The sequence below is a fragment of the Zingiber officinale genome, chromosome 3B, assembly GCF_018446385.1.
Source record: "Zingiber officinale cultivar Zhangliang chromosome 3B, Zo_v1.1, whole genome shotgun sequence".
Classification (NCBI taxonomy): Eukaryota; Viridiplantae; Streptophyta; class Magnoliopsida; order Zingiberales; family Zingiberaceae; genus Zingiber; species Zingiber officinale.
This window is the reverse complement of record NC_055991.1, coordinates 118,282,163-118,300,211: the sequence shown is the minus strand read 5'-3', so window position 1 is coordinate 118,300,211 and position 18,049 is coordinate 118,282,163. Positions and strand designations below refer to the sequence as shown.

General features: G+C 40.8%; 3 protein-coding genes across 3 annotated transcripts; 2 read left to right on the top strand and 1 right to left on the bottom strand.

Moving 5' to 3' along the window:
* Window positions 1-8,753: 8,753 nt before the first annotated feature.
* Window positions 8,754-11,681, top strand: LOC121967406 (protein COFACTOR ASSEMBLY OF COMPLEX C SUBUNIT B CCB4, chloroplastic-like). Its single transcript, XM_042517603.1, has 3 exons — window positions 8,754-9,642; window positions 10,043-10,227; window positions 10,989-11,681. The coding sequence occupies exon 1, from the start codon at window positions 8,790-8,792 to the stop codon at window positions 9,639-9,641; it is 852 nt and encodes a 283-aa protein (XP_042373537.1). The 5' UTR covers window positions 8,754-8,789; the 3' UTR covers window position 9,642; window positions 10,043-10,227; window positions 10,989-11,681.
* A 525-nt stretch (window positions 11,682-12,206) lies between these two features.
* LOC121967405 (31 kDa ribonucleoprotein, chloroplastic-like) lies at window positions 12,207-14,399 on the top strand. The gene is made up of 4 exons (XM_042517602.1): window positions 12,207-12,741; window positions 13,471-13,572; window positions 13,663-13,935; window positions 14,064-14,399. The coding sequence occupies exons 1-4, from the start codon at window positions 12,301-12,303 to the stop codon at window positions 14,115-14,117; spliced, it is 870 nt and encodes a 289-aa protein (XP_042373536.1). The 5' UTR covers window positions 12,207-12,300; the 3' UTR covers window positions 14,118-14,399.
* Window positions 14,400-14,949: 550 nt separating this feature from the next.
* LOC121967404 (2-(3-amino-3-carboxypropyl)histidine synthase subunit 1-like) lies at window positions 14,950-17,763 on the bottom strand. The gene is made up of 2 exons (XM_042517601.1): window positions 16,286-17,763; window positions 14,950-15,301 (listed from the first exon to the last, which is right to left on the bottom strand). Exons 1-2 carry the CDS (start codon window positions 17,721-17,723, stop codon window positions 15,276-15,278), a joined length of 1,464 nt encoding a protein of 487 aa, XP_042373535.1. The 5' UTR covers window positions 17,724-17,763; the 3' UTR covers window positions 14,950-15,275.
* Between the last annotated feature and the right edge of the window lie 286 nt (window positions 17,764-18,049).

Here is an 18,049-nt window from a genome sequence, read left to right as displayed (position 1 = left end):
TAACAATGATGACATCAAAACATAAGAAATTAGATACAAGACATTAAATCAGTTTTATTTCTGTTGGAACCCCGAGGTGTTTTGATGTGATCAAACAAGTTAAGCTAGGTCCTGCGTTGTTTAACCCTTGTGTCTAAGTGTGCTCTGCTTAGGAACACAGGAAGTCGAGCGGAAGACGCGGCTAACGAGAAGGACGGCACGGGGAGAGAGCCGACGGGCTCGGTGCGTCCGAGGGACGAGGTGACCGCGGAAGAGTACACCGGCGGACGAGAAGAACGTGCGCGGCGTTCGAGGGACGAGAAACCGGGAAGAAAGGCTGCTCGAGGAGAAGGCCGGAACATGGGTTCGGGTGAGCCCTATTTCGGAAGGCCGAGATCACCCAAGCAAACGGAGCCGGAGCGAACATACCCGGACCGAGATGAGCTGGATCGAGACGAGCTGAACCGGAGTCGAAAAGTCAATTTATGTTGACCTTAGGGCTCCGGGCACCCGGAACCTTTCCAGGCGCCCGGAACCGACCGGGGCGCCCGGAACCCTTCCGGGCGCCCGAAATCGACTTTTCAACAGGATCGAGTTTTGACTCGATCCGACCGTTGGGGGATAAAATTTATCCCCCCCAGGGCGCCCGGAACCCTTCCAGGCGCCCGGACCAAGACTATAAATATAGTCTTGGTCCAGAAGCAATTATAAATTAAGAACAACTACTTGTAATCCAGTGCTTTCATTTGTGTTATTTCTTTCTGTGCTTTCAACGCTGTAAGAGGCTACTCCGCCCAGAGGAGAATCAATTAGTGCGCCTTCTTTGCCTTGGATTAGCAATCCTCTGATTGCAAACCAAGTAATTCCTCTGTGTCTACTTTCTGTCTTAATTAGTCTCTGCCGTTTTAATTACAAGTTCTTTTAAGTTAGTTGAATATCCGAGAAGGATTTTTGGTTTTATTTTTGTAGGGCAATTCACCCCTCCCCTCTTGCCGGTCTCCAAAGGGACCTACAAGGGGTATCAGAGCAAGGCGCTTCAGGAGGACTAACCGCCGATCGAAGCAACAAAGATGGCCAGACCGAGCATTGTTCCACCAAAATTCGAGGGGAACTTCGCAGACTGGAAGCGTCGTATGGAGGTATTTCTAAAAACAGATTTTGAAATTCGGTTTATTATGAAATATGATTTTGTAGCTCCAATAGATAAAGATGGAAAAGAAAAAGAAGAGAGCGATTGGACAAAGAAGGAGCAGAATGAGTTGGTAGCAAACAGTCGTGCGGAACATCACCTGCTGAGCGTGTTACCGCCTCAAGAGGTCAACCGCATCGGAAACTACTTATCTGCTAAAGAACTTTGGGAGAAGTTCTTGGAACTCCACGAAGGCACGTCCGAAGCAAAGCTCGCTAGAAGGGACATCCTCCGCAACAAACTGATGAACCTCCGTTTGGAGAGAGGTGAGAAAGTAGCTGGTCTACATGCGAAGGTAAAAGAACTAGTTACTGGTCTCGAAAACCTTGGTGAAACGGTAACAAACCGGGACACTATACGCTACGCGCTCAACGCGTTTCCAAAAACTCCGGAGTGGACATCAATCGTCGACGCCTACTTCATCTCAAAAGACCTGGAGGTAAGTACTTTAGAAGAGTTGTTTTCTACTCTTGAATTGCATGAAACCAGGTATGCAGGAACGACAAAAGATACAACCCAGACTATGGCGCTGAACGCAACCCAGAAGGATGAACTCGAGTCAGACTCCGAAGACGATCAAGAAGCATACATGGTAAGAAATTTTAAAAAAAAATTTAGATCTAATAAATTTAGAATGCAGAATAAAAAGAATCAAAAAGGTGGAAGAAAGGTGCGGTGCTACCAGTGTCAGAAGGAGGGACACCTAAGAGAAGACTGCCCAGAACTCAAAAAGGTCAAAAGGAAGTCTCCCAAGAAACACAACCTAAAAGCAACTTGGGACGACACTTCTTCATCCGAATCAGAAGCTCAAGAATATGCCGGGATAGCACTAATGGCAAGCTATGATAGACAAAGTATATCAGAACCTAGCATCGATGAAGGGGGAGCGACCTCGGATGAAAGCAGTGAAGCAAAGGGAGATTCAGGCTTCAAGTCCGACATTGTAAGTGAGGTATGCCTCTTACCCCCTGATCAGCTTTACTCCGGTATCAAAGCTATGACTAAATCCATGTATAAATTAGAAAATAAAAATGCCAAATTAGAAAATGAAATTTTAGAAACAAAGAGAATTTTGACAAAATCATGTCTTATAGAGGATTTTGAAAATTTTAAAATTAAAAATGAAAAACTAAAAGAAGAAATAGAAAGATTGAAAAAATATATAAGTTCAAATATTTCTACTTTTAGAAATTATAGAGGTTTAAATTGGTATTATAGATTTCATCAAAGTCAAATTAGAAATATATCAAAAATCTATGTACCTAGGAAATACTTGGTTAACCCTGTAGGTAGGAACCTCTACTGGGTTCCAAAAACCTGTTTAATCTAAAATTAGACTTAGCATTTTCAGCAAGGAAATTAAACGACTAATTTCATTATGAGGCTTTGTCTAAGGAAGTGGTTGTTGCTCCAATAACCAAGAAGGCCTAGTGCCTCGCCACTACCTGGAAGCCAAGTATCGAAATGAAAAGTTTAATTGACTAACTGAAAAAGCATTAATTTAATTTACCTAATGCTTTAAAAGAGTTATTCAATTTGTGTTCGAGAATATTTAAAATTAATTTATAATTAAAATAATAATAATAATAATAATTTTTTTTGGAAAATAATTTTTTTTTGACTTAGAAAATTTCTGAAAATTATTGACTTAGATATTTTTTAATTAACTTAGAAATTTTTCTATGAATATTGTCATATACATTTTTCCTTTGAAAATTACCTTAGAAATCTTTTATGAAAAATAACTTAAAATTTTTTAAGTTAGAATTTTTTTTTATTAATATTAATTGCCTTACAAATTAATATTAATTGGCTTAGAATTTTTTTTTTTTTTATGAAAATTCACTTAAAAATTTTGTTTACCTTAGACTTGTTTAAAGAACCCTTATTTTTAATGTGTTCAAAGGGGGAGAAGAATGTTAAGTCTAGGGGGAGGTATATAAATTTTTTTTTATGAAATATCTTTGGACTTAATTGCAAATAAATTATTTTTATTGCATCTGTTTCTCCCTAGCTTAACTTGTGTTGCTCACATCAAAAAAGGGAAGATTGTTGGAACCCCGAGGTGTTTTGATGTGATCAAACAAGTTAAGCTAGGTCCTGCGTTGTTTAACCCTTGTGTCTAAGTGTGCAGGAGCTTAGGAACACAGGTAGGACGCGGCTAACGAGAAGGACGGCAGGGGAGAGGCGACGGGCTCGGTGCGTCAGGGACGAGGACATGGAAGAGTACCCGGACGAGAAGAAGCGTCGCGGCGTTCGAGGGACGAGAAACCGGGAAGGAAGGCTGCTCGAGGAGAAGGCCAGAACATGGGTTCGGGTGAGCCCTATTTTGGAAGGCCGAGATCACCCAAGCAAACGGAGCCGGAGCGAACAGACCCGGACCGAGATGAGCTGGATCGAGACGAGCTGAACCGGAGTCGAAAAGTCAATTTATGTTGACCTTAGGGCTCCGGGCGCCCGGAACCTTTCCAGGCGCCCGGAACCGACCGGGGCGCTCGGAACCCTTCCGGGTGCCCGGAATCGACTTTTCAACAGGATCGAGTTTTGACTCGATCCGACCGTTGGGGATAAAATTTATCCCCCCAGGGCGCCCGGAACCCTTCCAGGCGCCCGGACCAAGACTATAAATATAGCCTTGGTCCAGAAGCAATTATAAATTAAGAACAACTACTTGTAATCCAGTGCTTTCATTTGTGTTATTTCTTTCTGTGTTTTCAACGCTGTAAGAGGCTACTCCGCTCAGAGGAGAATCAATTAGTGTGCCTTTTTTGCCTTGGATTAGCAATCCTCTGATTGCAAACCAAGTAATTCCTCTGTGTCTACTTTCTGTCTTAATTAGTCTCTGCCGTTTTAATTACAAGTTCTTTTAAGTTAGTTGAATATCCGAGAAGGGTTTTTGGTTTTATTTTTGTAGGGCAATTCACCCCTCCCCTCTTGTCGGCCTCCAAAGGGACCTACAATTTCCAGTTACTCTTTCAGTCTCAGTAAACTAAAAACACGACATTAAACCAATCTTTGAAATCAAAATACAATTCTTTAATTACAATATAATGAAACAAAAAAAGTTTTTAATAGCTTCTTTAACACTGGAGCAAAGGGAATAAACCACATCGAAACCAAATCCAAGTCAAATCTTCTCAAGCATTGGATTCACTGAAAGAAAACACACATTAAGTTAAGTATATACAAAAAGGATAGAATTCTTAAACAGAAAGAAGCAAATGACATGAAATCAGTAAGAAGCTAATGCATCCTGTTACCTAAAACATCAAAGGTTCCACCTCCCAAATCAAATACAGATGCATCCTGTTAATTATTCTTCTTTTCAAATCCATAAGCTAATGATGCATCTGTCAATATCCTAAAGCATGTTGTTAGAACCTACAATAAAAATTACAATTTATTAATTTTATTTATTCAATAAACAATAAACCACTATAATTTAATAAATTAAAACTTTGATAGTACCAGCTATAGATCCCAAATCAGGTTCATATGTGTCGTTAAGACTGATATGATTATTATCTTCAATTGATCTGATAATTGACATATTGTTATATACAAAATATAATAAAATATAATAAAAATATAAAAATAATTGACACATACTCTTGCTGCAAATTAGGACAGTTACGCTTATCATGTGACACTCCTCGATGTCTGCATCCATGACAAAGCCTATAATTTGAGGTTGATTTCTCCTTTGATGATTTTAATCTCTTCCCACATCCCTTAGTTCTTATTGTAGAAGGATCAATAATACCAAGACCCTCATCAATGGATTTCTTTCTTTGACTTCTATCACTGCATGTTGTACTAATGGACATCTCTTGAATTTTGTTGTAGATATAATCGAATTGTTCATCCAAGAAGATTGCCCTCTCATTACTCAAAGATGCATCATCAACTAATACTGAAACTTTATAGGATAACCTCGAGTGCCTCGATATCAAATACCTTTCTAAATCAGGCTCATCATTGACATTTTGCTCTCTTAAAGCGTATATTGCTCCAACTTTTGCATCTCGTGTCCATCGTTTGAGTATATACGTATTAGGCAAAAGAAACACTTGGTTAATACGAAAAAAGCTAACATGTGTCTGCATGGAATGCCCTCAAACTCAAATTTTGTGTAGCTACACGATATGTAGTCCCTTTGTTTGTCATGTGTGAGCACTCTTGATTTTGAGGAAGAAGAACTTTGAAATTTCATCACATGGCAAACTGCTGATGCAACTCCTGTAAATGTCTGTTGCACATAATAACTATGACTCTCGGTCATTTCACTTTGAAACTCCAATCATTTCTTTTTTGTGTATATCTTAACCATTTGAGTTTCCATTGGCCAGGTTGTCTTAACCTTGGGATGCTCATTCATATCAATATGGTCTGCAACTAACTCATTGTGTCTTTTGTGTCTCAGTGCTTTATTAAAACGGGTGATAAAATCCATTAATGAGTTCTTATTTGAAACATATTTCTTGAAAAATGCATGTGAACCTTCAGATCTTTGACTACTTGACATTCCTACTGAAAACACATGACTAAAATATACTGGAACCCATCTATGTCGTAATTCATACATCAAGGATAACCAATCATTTTTCTCTAAGTTAGCACACTTGATAGTCTTTTCCCATGACTTCTCAAAATCATCAGGTGTTGTAGAATTTGTAATGACATTCTTTATGCTGTGATAGTGGTTTCGAAAAGTCAAAGGGTCTAATTTATTTGGGAATTCGTTCAATATGTGCCACAAACAATATCGATGCACTGTTTGAGAGAAAACCTGTGCAATAGCTTTTGTCATAGCAGGATCTTGATCAGTGATGATAATGTTTGGTGCACCTTTAGTCATGACTTCTAAGAACTTTGTAAGCAGCCAAACAAAAAACTCAGTTTTCTCATCACTAAGAAACCCGCAGCCAAAAATAATTGTCTGATGATGATGGTTAACTCCTACAAATGGTGCCAAAATCAAGTCATATCTATTGGTGTTATATATAGTATCAAATACAACTGCATCACCGAATACACTATATGCCCTTCTTGATACATGATCAGCCCAAAAGCACCTACTAAATTTCTTATCTGAATCAGTCTCGTAATCAAAGAAAAAAGCTGAATTCTTTTCTTGCTCAGAGGTAAAAAACTCAATCAGTGTTTCGGCATCAATACCCTTTTGCTCATCCCTAAGATTTCTCTCAAAATTTCTAATATCTTTTTCTGTGCAACCTACCAACTCAGGGCCTCCATACTCTATCTCCGATAAACGCATTTGTTGACAAGTTGGTACATTGGCTTCTGAAAACTATTTTGTCAATGCTTTCTTAGCTACCGAAACACTACGATGTGAGCGTAGCAAATGCACCTTTGATGGGGTTGAGAGCGGATGATTATGGGTTTCTATGAAGTTACAGACAACCCAATTAGGCCCCGTCTGTTTCTTGACATATGCAATATTTGACTTACAACCTGTTCTAACTGTGCCACGTGCTCTTTCCTTTGTTTATTGATTAGGGTTTGGATGTTTTTTGTTCCGCATTAGATCTGTATGCCCTTCTTTAAATCAAACAATTTGTTTCCATGTCACTTCATTTGTCATCTTGTTTTTCCTACTCGTGCTATTCCTTGAACTAAATTCCGCTTCTCGTGCATATTGGTTATAAAATGAATATGCATCATCTAGTGATGGGAATTCCATTCCAATTTTTTGCTTTCGATCATCTGCAACTTGGGAAATGAATTCTTGATCATCAACTCTATTTTCTTACATTTTTGTGCGCCCTCGCATTATATTTGACAATAGATAAATAAATAAATACTACATCTTATTTTAGAATAAACAACAAACTTAAGTTTTACAATTAACTTGACAAGGATCACAAACTCTAAACCTGATATTGTTATCAATAAACTTAAGTTGTCTGATACAATTACATAAACCATTTGCAGAGGCATATCCTGCTAACATGACCAAATTCTATGAACTATCATTGTTTAGCATACATCATATCATGAATAATATTATAAGTCTCCAACATGGTCTAAACGAAGTTAACCTTGATCAATTAAAGGTAATAAGTAATTGTAGCAAATTAACAAGGGTTATGAAGAAAATATCAGCTAATGATCCAGATTGCAAAGATCACAAACTCTAAACCTGATATTGTTATCAATAAACTTAAGTTGTCTGATACAATTACATAAACCATTTGCAGAGGCATATCCTGCTAACATGACAAAATTCTATGACCTGACATTGTTTAGCAAATTAACAAGGGGTATGAAGAAAAGATCAGCTAATGATCTAGATTGGTAGCAAAGTACTTCATTTCCAGATTGGTAGCAAATTAACAAGGGGTATGAAGAAAAGATCAGCTAATGATCCAGATTGGTAGCAAGGTACCTCGTTTCCACCGGCAGCCAGTCAGGGGAGAAGCTAGGGCTCTCTTCGGTTGAGAGGTAGGCGACAGTGAGGAAGGCGCGGCGAGGGAGGGAGCCCCTGACGCAATGTTTTTAGGCGAGAGAGGGAGATGCGGCGGGGAGATCGCAGCGAGGCCGGTGAGGAAGGCGCAGCGAGGGAGGGAGCCCCGACACAATGTTTTCAGGCGAGAGAGGGAGGGAACAAGCGAGGGAGATCGCAGCGAGTGGTGAGCGGCTGCAGCGAGAGAGGCGAGGGAACGAGCGAGGGAGATCGCAGCGAGAGATATCTGGTTCGGCGAGAGAGGAGAGGCGAGCGCCAGGGTTTTTTTTCTGGAGAGGTTAAACACCTGCGGTGTTTTTGGTGCAGATTGCTTCGTATGCCCTTTACCACATTTGACATGGCATCCTCGCTGTCCCATGCCGCACCAAACCGCACCAAAAACACCGCAGGAGAGCCTCACTGCCTGAACTCACGCCCCGCGCTCTTGGCTGTGGCCCTTTGACCTTCGAAAATGAGAGCTCCCTTCGTAATCCTTAGTTCGACGAGGGAGCTCTGCTCGTGGCGGCGAGGGTTGCGGCTGGTGGCTGGCTCGTGGAGAGGAGAGAGCAGAGCTCGACGAGGGAGAGAGATCGGCGAGGGAGAGAGCAGAGCTCGGCGAGGGAGAGAGCAGAGCTTGGCAAGGGAGCTCTGCTCGTGGCGGCGAGAGTTACGGCTGGTAGGTCGCGGCAGGTTTCGAAGAGGGACAGCCGCCGAGCTCGGCGAGGGAGATGACTTTTGCTAGGTTTTGCCTGTGTTTTTTTGTTTTTTTCATGCGCCTTTGTTTCTTTTGTTTCACGCGCTCGGCTGACGTGGACTGTACCACACGACACTGTACCAAACGAGCCGCAGCATAAGAATTCTCTCTCTCTCTCTCTCTCTATATATATATATATATATTACCGTGAAGTATTTTTTTTAAACTTCATTAGATAAAATGGAATAAAAATAAAAATAAAAATAAAAATATCATTGATAATTATTAGCCCAAGATAAACATTTTTAATTTCTATTGATATTGTTCACCGTATTCAAGCCCAATTTTGGCCCATGGAAGGGCCCGTTATAAACCCTTACGCTCCTCCATATAAATACTTGGATCCTTCTCTCTCCCACGCATTATCGTTGCATTTCTCTCTTGGCTCTATCTCGTTCAAGATGTTCTCCTCTTCAACTCTGAGATCTCCGGCGATTACTCTGTCTCCGTTTCCTCTCCGCCCCCTTCGATCTCCATCATCGCTTCCTCTCGCTAGATCCTCTTTCTCTTCTTCCCAATTTAGTCGCATCAATCTGAAACCCAGACGAGATTTGGTGGGCGATTGGGTCGCCAACAACGACGGAATCGTGCGCAGCTTGCCGATTTACGTCGGTGGTCTGTCTTTGATCGCAGTTCTCCTCAACCGCGTCTTTTCCGGCATCGCTTTTGTCACCGACGCATCCAGTTCACAATCCAGAGCGGACATTCTGGCCCTTTCGCTGGCGGTGATCAACCTCCTTTCTGGTTTTGTGTGGTTGTCGATTCGGCCGAAATCTGTTGCTACGGTCATTCCTTGTGGCGCGGAGTGTATGCGTATGAATACCGGTATCGGGCATCTTGCCGTTCGTGAGTTGCAATGGGTGTGGGACTCCATTTCATCCAGCACTTGTTGTAGATCCTTGGTGGTGGTTTATGGAGGCGTTTGCCTTCTCCAAATTGGGGCTGCAGCGGTATCCGAAAATGATAATACCGTTGCGATGGCTGTTGATGTCCATGATCTGCTTAAAGGATCGCTTTGCAAGAATGTGATGTCATCTGGAAAGCAGAGCTATTTGGCAAACCTTTCTCTTTATCCAGGAAGGTCTGAGCTGTCCTTCTTTCCAAGTAATACCCAGTCAGTCATTTTACAACCGCTTGGAGATAGAGGAATTATTATCATTGGTGGTGATACCATAAGAGGCTTCAACAATATTGATCAGGCATGGATAAGTCTTTTGGCGGAAAAGTTGGATGCTAGATTGTCGAACTCTTGAGGTATATGATCTTGCTCATAGAGTCATAATTATGATTGCTTATGAGTTCTCTTTGCAAGTAGTACTTTGCTCTATAGAAATAGTTTTGGATTGCACAAAACCAGAAAGATGATTCTCATCTTAAATTTCAAGTAGAAATGACATAAGCGTAGTGTATTATATAACTTTTTTTTACATGACTCAAAATTTGTGTTAAAGAAGGGTTTTCTGCTATTTCAATTCTGGCCCTCAAAGTGAGGTGAAAACTGCCGAAGTTGAATTCAGCTGGTGAACTTTTTTTTTTTGGCAAAATGAATATTGAATAAACTTTTTAACATGGTTAATCCTAAAGTTTCTGTTGAAATAAATGTGAGATTTTTAATTGTCATGCAAATGCTGATTTGGTTCTGTTATTTTGAAAGGAAGAGGAGGAACAGCAAGAAAAAAATTTCTCATGCCAATTGTGTTCTAGTGGCAGCCGCAGTCAGCAGTCTACTAGAAGTTCACAATTAAATTAAATATGTCAAGGGGATTATAAACGCATGAACCCATTTGGTCCTGCTTGCATTGGGGATATGGTAGTGGCCACGATCAAGTCAAGAAAAAGGTAAGCCAAATTTGAGGAAGAAACTTATCTTGGTTTGTCTCAAGGGCATTTGTTCATCTATTTTCTGTGGTTATTACTGCACTATATTGACAGCAATGTAGTTTTCTTTTAGCAATTCTATCTTATTTGAAGTGTTTGTTATAAGAATTAGTTATTTTAACTTTAATTGAAGGAACAGTATGGCAGTATTACAGCCATTTCCTCTTTAGAGGTCAATGGAATTCGCATTGTACCAAATCTATTGGGTCTAACCTAATAAATATCCTGTTTGTAGTTTCCTGTCTCCGACTACTCTTTCTATCAGCTGCATTCATTCTGGAAGAGTGGCCTATTTTCTTTTCGGTCATTCTCTAGACAGAAGCATATGTTCATTTGTCAGTTTTCCATAATAGCATCGTGTTACCTGTCTCTGATAAATTTCCATGCTTCATAATAAGAGAATGAAGTAGGCCGTGTGCGCGCGTGTGCGAAGGAAGACAAAGTGGTGCTAAAGCTTATTGACTTCTGGTCATGTTTAAATTATAAGCATGATTTAAGATGGCCAATTCAACTAAGTGGTGCTAGAACAGCATAGCATTCACAATCCCAACATGATCTGTGAATATTATTTTCTTTTTGCACCAGTCCTAGAGCCATTGTTTTCATTTTCGTCTATAGTTTCCTTGGCATTTTATTGTCAGACGCTATTAACTTTTTATTTACACTTGGTATTCTAACTAATGAATTGCTCCAAAACTAATACTCTATCATTACTTTTTCAGATGAGGCTGCATTAATTGAGGCTTTTCAAAGAAGAAGAGAGTATTTGTTTCTTAAAGGTATCTGTCCATGAATGAAATGCATGTTTGGCATTGGTTGTTCTGCCTCACCTTGAGAGTGTCTTGGACTTCATCCATGGTATATTCTCATATTCGATCTTCCATGGCTGTCATATTCGATCTTCCAGGGCTGTGTTTTAGTCTCTAGAAAGATGAGTTGTCAAAGAAAAAAAAATATGTTTCTCAAAGCTTCAAAACGTGCCATTTTGAAGAGGTTGGTGTCGAGGAGAAGACGTAGAAGTTTATTGAAGGTGGCGCAATGAAGAATGAAGTTACATGGAAGCATTTGGTTGGAGTAGAGAGACGATGAAGGTTGGTGGAAGATGAAGCAAAAGACATCGAGGTAGGTCATCAAGGACAACAAAATCATTGCTAGCAACGTTTACACTTGCCATGATTGGGATATATAGTCCTTTCTGCACCATCAACTCATCGCCTTGCTTGTATATCTCCATTGAGTCACAGTAGGCGTTTGGCCTAGTTCAGATAGATGGAGGGAAAATGTAGTAAAATGTCGTTAGGTGATTCCAATTCTTCTCCTCACTTCCAACTCTTCCTAATTCTCAACTAAATAAATTTCTTTCTTATCCTTGAGGATTATATTATTATTTTTATCTATTTCCTGATTTTATTTAATTCAATTAAATTGAACTGTGACTCCAATTCTTCTCCCCACTTCCTCGTCATATTTCCCCGTTTTGTTTTTCTATTCCTTTCCACTTATTTTCCTAAATAAACAGATGCTAAGAATTAAATTGGATACAGATATTCAACTTCTTTGCATTCATATAAAATTTCATTTCATCCATTTTCGTTCATTCATCAAACACTTTCGATTATCTCTAGACGATTCAGTCTCATGGAAATAATTTTTTCATCGATCATAAATCGGGAGTGACATCTTTTTATAATGGATTCTCTATAAAAATCTTGGTACTGATTACAAAAATATATTTATTTTTACCTCTTTCTTCCCTCATCCAAATAAAACAAACATAAAAAAAACATAAAAAGAAAATAAAAGAGCTATTAAATGCAATATCAAAGTTATAAAATTAATAACCTTATCACAAAATCCCAAACATCCTTCCCTATTGGATCCCAACCCCTCCACGTCATCCCAATTCTACCTCACTCACTCCCGATAGCCCTCCTCTTCACTAGTTCCACCTTCTTTTGCCCCTCGTCTTCCTCTGCCCTCGATCGCTATTAACTCCACCACCACCATCAACCAGCAGCAGAAGCCCACGCACCGATGGCTTCTGCTTCAGTCGGCTCGTGCTTCTCCACCACCATCACCTCACGAGCACTTCCCCCCAAGCTCCCCTCCTCTGACGCCGTCCTCCTCCGCCTTCCCCTCCCCCTTCGCGCCTGCCGCCCGCAGCACCTACTCTCCGTAGCTCACCTCTACAATACTCAGAGCTTCAGGTTTCCGAGGAGGACCTTGGCAGCGGTGGCGCAGGACGAGGCCACCGCCGCGGCCGTTCAAGAGGAGGAGGAGGAGGAGGAGGCAGCAGCGGAAGAAACAGGGGAGGCAGAAGCACAGCCGCTGGAGGAGGCGGCTTCTCTTTCCCCTGCCGATACTGCCGCTGTGGCTCAGACCACAAAACTCTATTTTGGAAATATGCCTTACAACTGCGACAGCGCGCAGCTGGCCGGCATCATCCAGGAGTACGCCAGCCCCGAGCTGGTCGAGGTTGGCCTCCCTTTTCCTTCTTCTTCGGTTCTTAGTTTTCATCAATGATTTCTTCCCATTCTCCAAAGAAAAAAAAAACATTCGCTTCTTGAATCCGATTCTAGACTGCGTTTTAGCCAGTGATCGAGATCATTTGGCCAACAGAATTTCTCTCAGGCGCAAATGCAGCTCTTGTTCAACCAGAACATAACGCCATCATAGTGTCTTTCTATGGAGAGTGAAATGAAGATTGTCCTTAACAAATGGTTTTTAGGATAATCTTTGATCCTTGTTGTATTGAAAGTCAGACTTGGAAAAAAAGAAAAATAGTGTCTTGATGGTCTTTCGATCAACTGGAAGCTGACCCAATCTAACTGGATCAACTCAATGGCTTCTTTAGATCTTTGTTGTGTTCAAAATGAGGGCTGAACATTACTGTCACACTCTATCTCTTGGTATCTATAATTTGAAAATAGTGTCTTTCAATTCGATCAATTCAATCAGCTAACCGCGAACCGAAAGAGAATCCAATCTAGTTGGACAAGTAGAAAAACCTCATGTATATGGCTCAAGGTCACTTATCTTCCTGAATGTATGATTCAAAAGTGGTGTTATTCTGTTGGATCAATAGGTTCGACAGTCGGTTCGGTTTCAGAAACACAATCAAAACCACAAATTTGAAACCTTTTAGCAAACTATTCTGCTCCTTTGCTTAACCAGGGGGATTTACCATTGGGACCATGCTTTCAGGTGCTTTACGATAGGGACACTGGAAGAAGCAGAGGGTTTGCTTTTGTCACCATGAGCTCTGTGGAAGATTGTGAACAAGTCATAAACAATCTTGATGGAACTGTAAGGCCCTAACATTTGTAGCAAAATCACACTGATCGATCTTAAACAGTTCAAAATCAAGATAACTGTGTCTTATGCTGCCTATTACAGCAATTCGGTGGCAGGACAATGAAGGTGAACTTCGCCGACAAGCCAAAGCCTAAAGAGCCATTGTACCCCGAAACCGAGCACAAGCTCTTCGTTGGCAACCTCTCTTGGTCAGTCACCTCGGAGGTCCTGACTGAAGTGTTTCAGGAGCATGGAAATGTGGTTGGGGCACGGGTTCTTTACGACGGAGATACAAGTCGGTCTCGGGGCTATGGCTTCGTCTGCTATTCAACTAAGGAAGAGATGGAACACGCCTTGGAAGTTCTCAACGGAATGGTAATCCTCATTAAATACTTCATGATTCTGAGTAGCAAGCTTTTAACATCAAAGGAAATACCAATGCATTTGGCAATCCTTAAGCTAAGATTCAACTTGATGATGATGTTTCGTTTCAAATTGTGCAGGAATTAGACGGTCGGGCATTACGAGTCAGCTTAGCTCTAGGAAAGAAATCCTAAGAAAAAAAAAAACAGACAAACAAACAAGAATTGGCCATATATATTCTGAAGCAAGGTTCCACTGTCATGAAGAGAAGGTTGGGCATGATGTTGAGCACCCTAATAAGAGGAAACACATCTTGAAGATTTATTTTTCATTGAATTTTATCAAGCATCATGTAATTAAAGTCTTGAACTCTTGTATCAGGTACTTAATTGAACTCATGTAGTTAGAGTTTCAATAAGATGCATTTTTTAATAAAGTAAAATCAAACCAAGAAAAATAATCTATGTTTGCTTGTATTTTTCATCCTTGATGCCTTGTTATTCAAAGTTTATTGTGATACTAAATACTCATATTAAGTACAAAAGCAAAAATAAAATAGGTAAACTTTCTAAATAATTTTGGCACATTTTGGATTTGTGAATTGTGGTTTTACAACTTATGGAGCAAGTTCTTAAGTAGTTTTATTGATATCTCTCGCGCGCGCCCTTCTCATGCTTCCTAATCCCCATGACATCCTTAGCTATCCTTGTCTTCCCATAAGAATCCCTAGAAAGATGGAACCGTTGTTTCCTTTGCCTATACTGAAGTTGATTTTGCTAAATCCATTGGCGGCAATAGCGGTGGCTATGACAAGGCTGAATCAACAATGAGGATCAGTTCCCCCTCCTCCGCGACCTTGCCTTAACAATCCATTTTTGTTTAGAGACATGTAATAGTATTGTAATAATGTCAAATTGAGTTTAATTATTAGCTAGAGCCTAGTGTTCTTTCTAAACCTCGAAGTCAAGTAACAAAGCTCTGAAATCTCTATTTCTTGACCACTCGAACATTATGAAGACTTCCAGAAACTAACAAAATCCACTTGATTGCTAGTAGTTGGAAAAGAAAATAAATATCAGCATGGATACAGTTTAACCTCACAAAAATTTCAGCATTTAATAGGTGAAAAAACAAAATAGATAATTGCATGCCTTGATAATGCTTCAAGTAATCTTTAAGACGATATCAGGTTGCAAAGCCAAAATTTGTGTTCTTCCACCACCAACAGCATCTTCAAAGCTTCTCTAATCGCTTTGATTCCTAATCCAAGTTGGCGACTATAAATCGTAGCAAGTAGTTTGCCACATGTCATGTCTAAGAACTAGCAAACAGTGTCTAATAGTCGAAGCATCTCATGTTTTGACTCCAGACTGTCTCCCTGAAAAAAATTAGCAATTACAAGTAGAATACAAAATGGAAGTGAAAAAGAAGAATATCAATTTAGCAATTATAAGTAGAATATAAAAGGGAAGTGAAAAAGAAGAACATCGCAAAAGCTTGGCATATCTATATAGATGTTGACAGAATAATAAAGATGTCTTTAGAAAGACAAGCTTATGATGTGTGAAGGTTAAACAAGATGTTTATGATACAAAAGGCAATTTTTATCAGGAGAATTCCAATGCAAAGAAAAACTTCATTGTTAAATGCAATTGAGCAGCAACCGTTTAGTTTAGTGTCAGTCTATGGTTTTTCTGACCAAAGGAATAGATTGAAGAGTAGTGATAAGTTGCCGTTTTGATGTCGAAGTTAACAATGTAATATGAATCCTGGAAGTTGAACAGGAAAAATGCAATACAAATGACTAGAAAGAAGAAATAATTTTTTTTGCTCGATTAGATGGCACTGGTCATTTGGTGCCGCTTATATACGAAACAAATCTAAGAAGTTAAACCATACATAACCAAGTATTCATTTGGTGCTTTTATGATGATCACCTTGAAAGTTAAAACATACATATCCAAGTATTCATTTTGTTTTTAACTAGAAGTTCAAATCTAAGAATATTCAAAAATCAGCATGAGACTTGAAACATGCATGAGAGTAAAAGGTGAATTCTAGGAATGTAGAATATCTAGTAAATAAAAAATGTAAATAAGAATGTCAAAGCTATTTGGATGATTTTTAGAAAGAAACACTAAATTTACATCTCAGAAACATCAGTCCCAACTGTCTGAAGGATCATACTAAAGTTCCTCTAGATTTCATTCTCTATATAAGCATATGGATTGTAATTCTAAACAAGGATGCTGTTAGAGACATTTTAACACACTATTCATAAACATGTAAAAGAGAGAGTAATCATGAAATTCAAGTAAAGTAGATTAAGGAAAATAAATTCACTAATGAATTGTTTTGCTACCTATCCTTCTCTGCAATCTTATTCCACTACTAGGAGGCTTCTTCTTTACATAGGAGCTATTCCAATCCCCTCCATCTTGTGCATAGTAATCCATTGGGTAACCTGTATGTGCATCACTTTTACAGTTGCAATCCGATAACTTAGGCTCGCAATTACGAGAACAGGAGCAACTCTCTTCTTTACAAGTGTTTGGCTCGGCGTTTACAGACACCCTCACCTGTTCCTTTTCCCACCAACCGGGAACATATCCTAGTGCAATGTCCAACTCAAATGTTGTCAGCAAAGGCTTGGTGAAGCCCTCCCCCCAATCAATTGAAAGTCTTGGGCAAGCAATTTGTACCCAAGCATCTATGGAGTCCCCAAACAGCGCAATCCTAGCAGGTGATATCTCCGACATGAGCACCGTGGTCGACTCAAGACCCTTCTCCTCCATATGATCCAACACTCTGTCCAATACCCTTGTATTACCCTGCCTCCCGAGTGTTCCGAGTATGATTCCCCACCTTTTGGCTTCCCTGGCTGCCAATATGGCATCTTTCCTTGCCCTCTTCATCCCCTCATGGTCATATTTCTCGAGAACCAGCACGCCAAGGAAGGGATCATAGCGGAATGCAGGGATTTCAGGATTGGCTATCATGAATGCCTCGAGGTGGAACCGGCCGTCCGCCACAAACACGACTGCATCAATACCCTTGGACCGGGGGATCGTCGGGGCGGTACATCCAAGAACTTCGCCAGGGGAGAGCGGCTTCGCCTGGGGGACAGTGATATCGTAGCCATCGGCCGAAAGGAGTGACCTTGCAGAATGCACGGCCGCGACAAATTGGATGGTTCCGGCGAGGGCGAGCTTGGACGAAGAAGGGAAGGCGGAGCGGACGGCCTGGACGAGGCGATCGGTGTCGACGCGAATGTCCACGAAGACATAGAGGACAGGGAGGCGCGAGGTGGGGACGGGGACGAGGCAGGAGTGTCCGTAGTGGACGAGGAGGTCGGCGGAGAGTGCGGAGGCCGCGAAGTCGTCGAGGCAGCAGGCGCCGTAGGTGGGGTCGGCGAGGATGAGGACTTCGTCGAGGCGGGTGTCGGCGGCCGATTGGAGGATGTCGGCGATGGGAAGGGCGTACATGAGGAGGCCGTCGGGGAGCTGGAGCGCGGGGCGGCGCGTGCCGGAAGAAGCGATGCGGTGGACGGTCTTATGGACCTCGAAGTCATAGTTGGACGGGAGGAGGGCGGCGGCAGCGTTGATGGAGGGATCGGAAAGGATAGATTCGGGGATGTGCGATTTCACAAAGCGCTTCGGAGCCGTAGCGGAGATCCGCTTCGGCGCGGAGGAGGAATCGTCGGAGCCACCAGCAGTAAGGTTAGGGTTTTGGTTAGGAAGGGAGGAAAGAACGAGAGGAGCTGCGTTGGTGGTGGAAGACGGCACCTTGTCGGTTTCCATAGCGGCGGAGCGGCGGTGGATGGCGGTCAGGGTTCGATGGCATATAAATCCTGTATTCCCGTCAGCGAACGGGTTGGAGAAAGGTAATTTTTAATATTCCCCTCATAATTTAATAATTATGATTTGCTCCTCAAAGTTTCATTAATGCTAAAATATCTTTAAAAATTCTATTTTACAATCAGAACATCTATATTGAAATTAAAAATTATTTTCTCTCCTAAATTATCCTAAAATCACTTTCCAAACGCTATGGATTTGATTAAGTTATCATACATAAATTTGATTATGTGATTAATGTAATGTGGAATAAAATATATTTTAATATT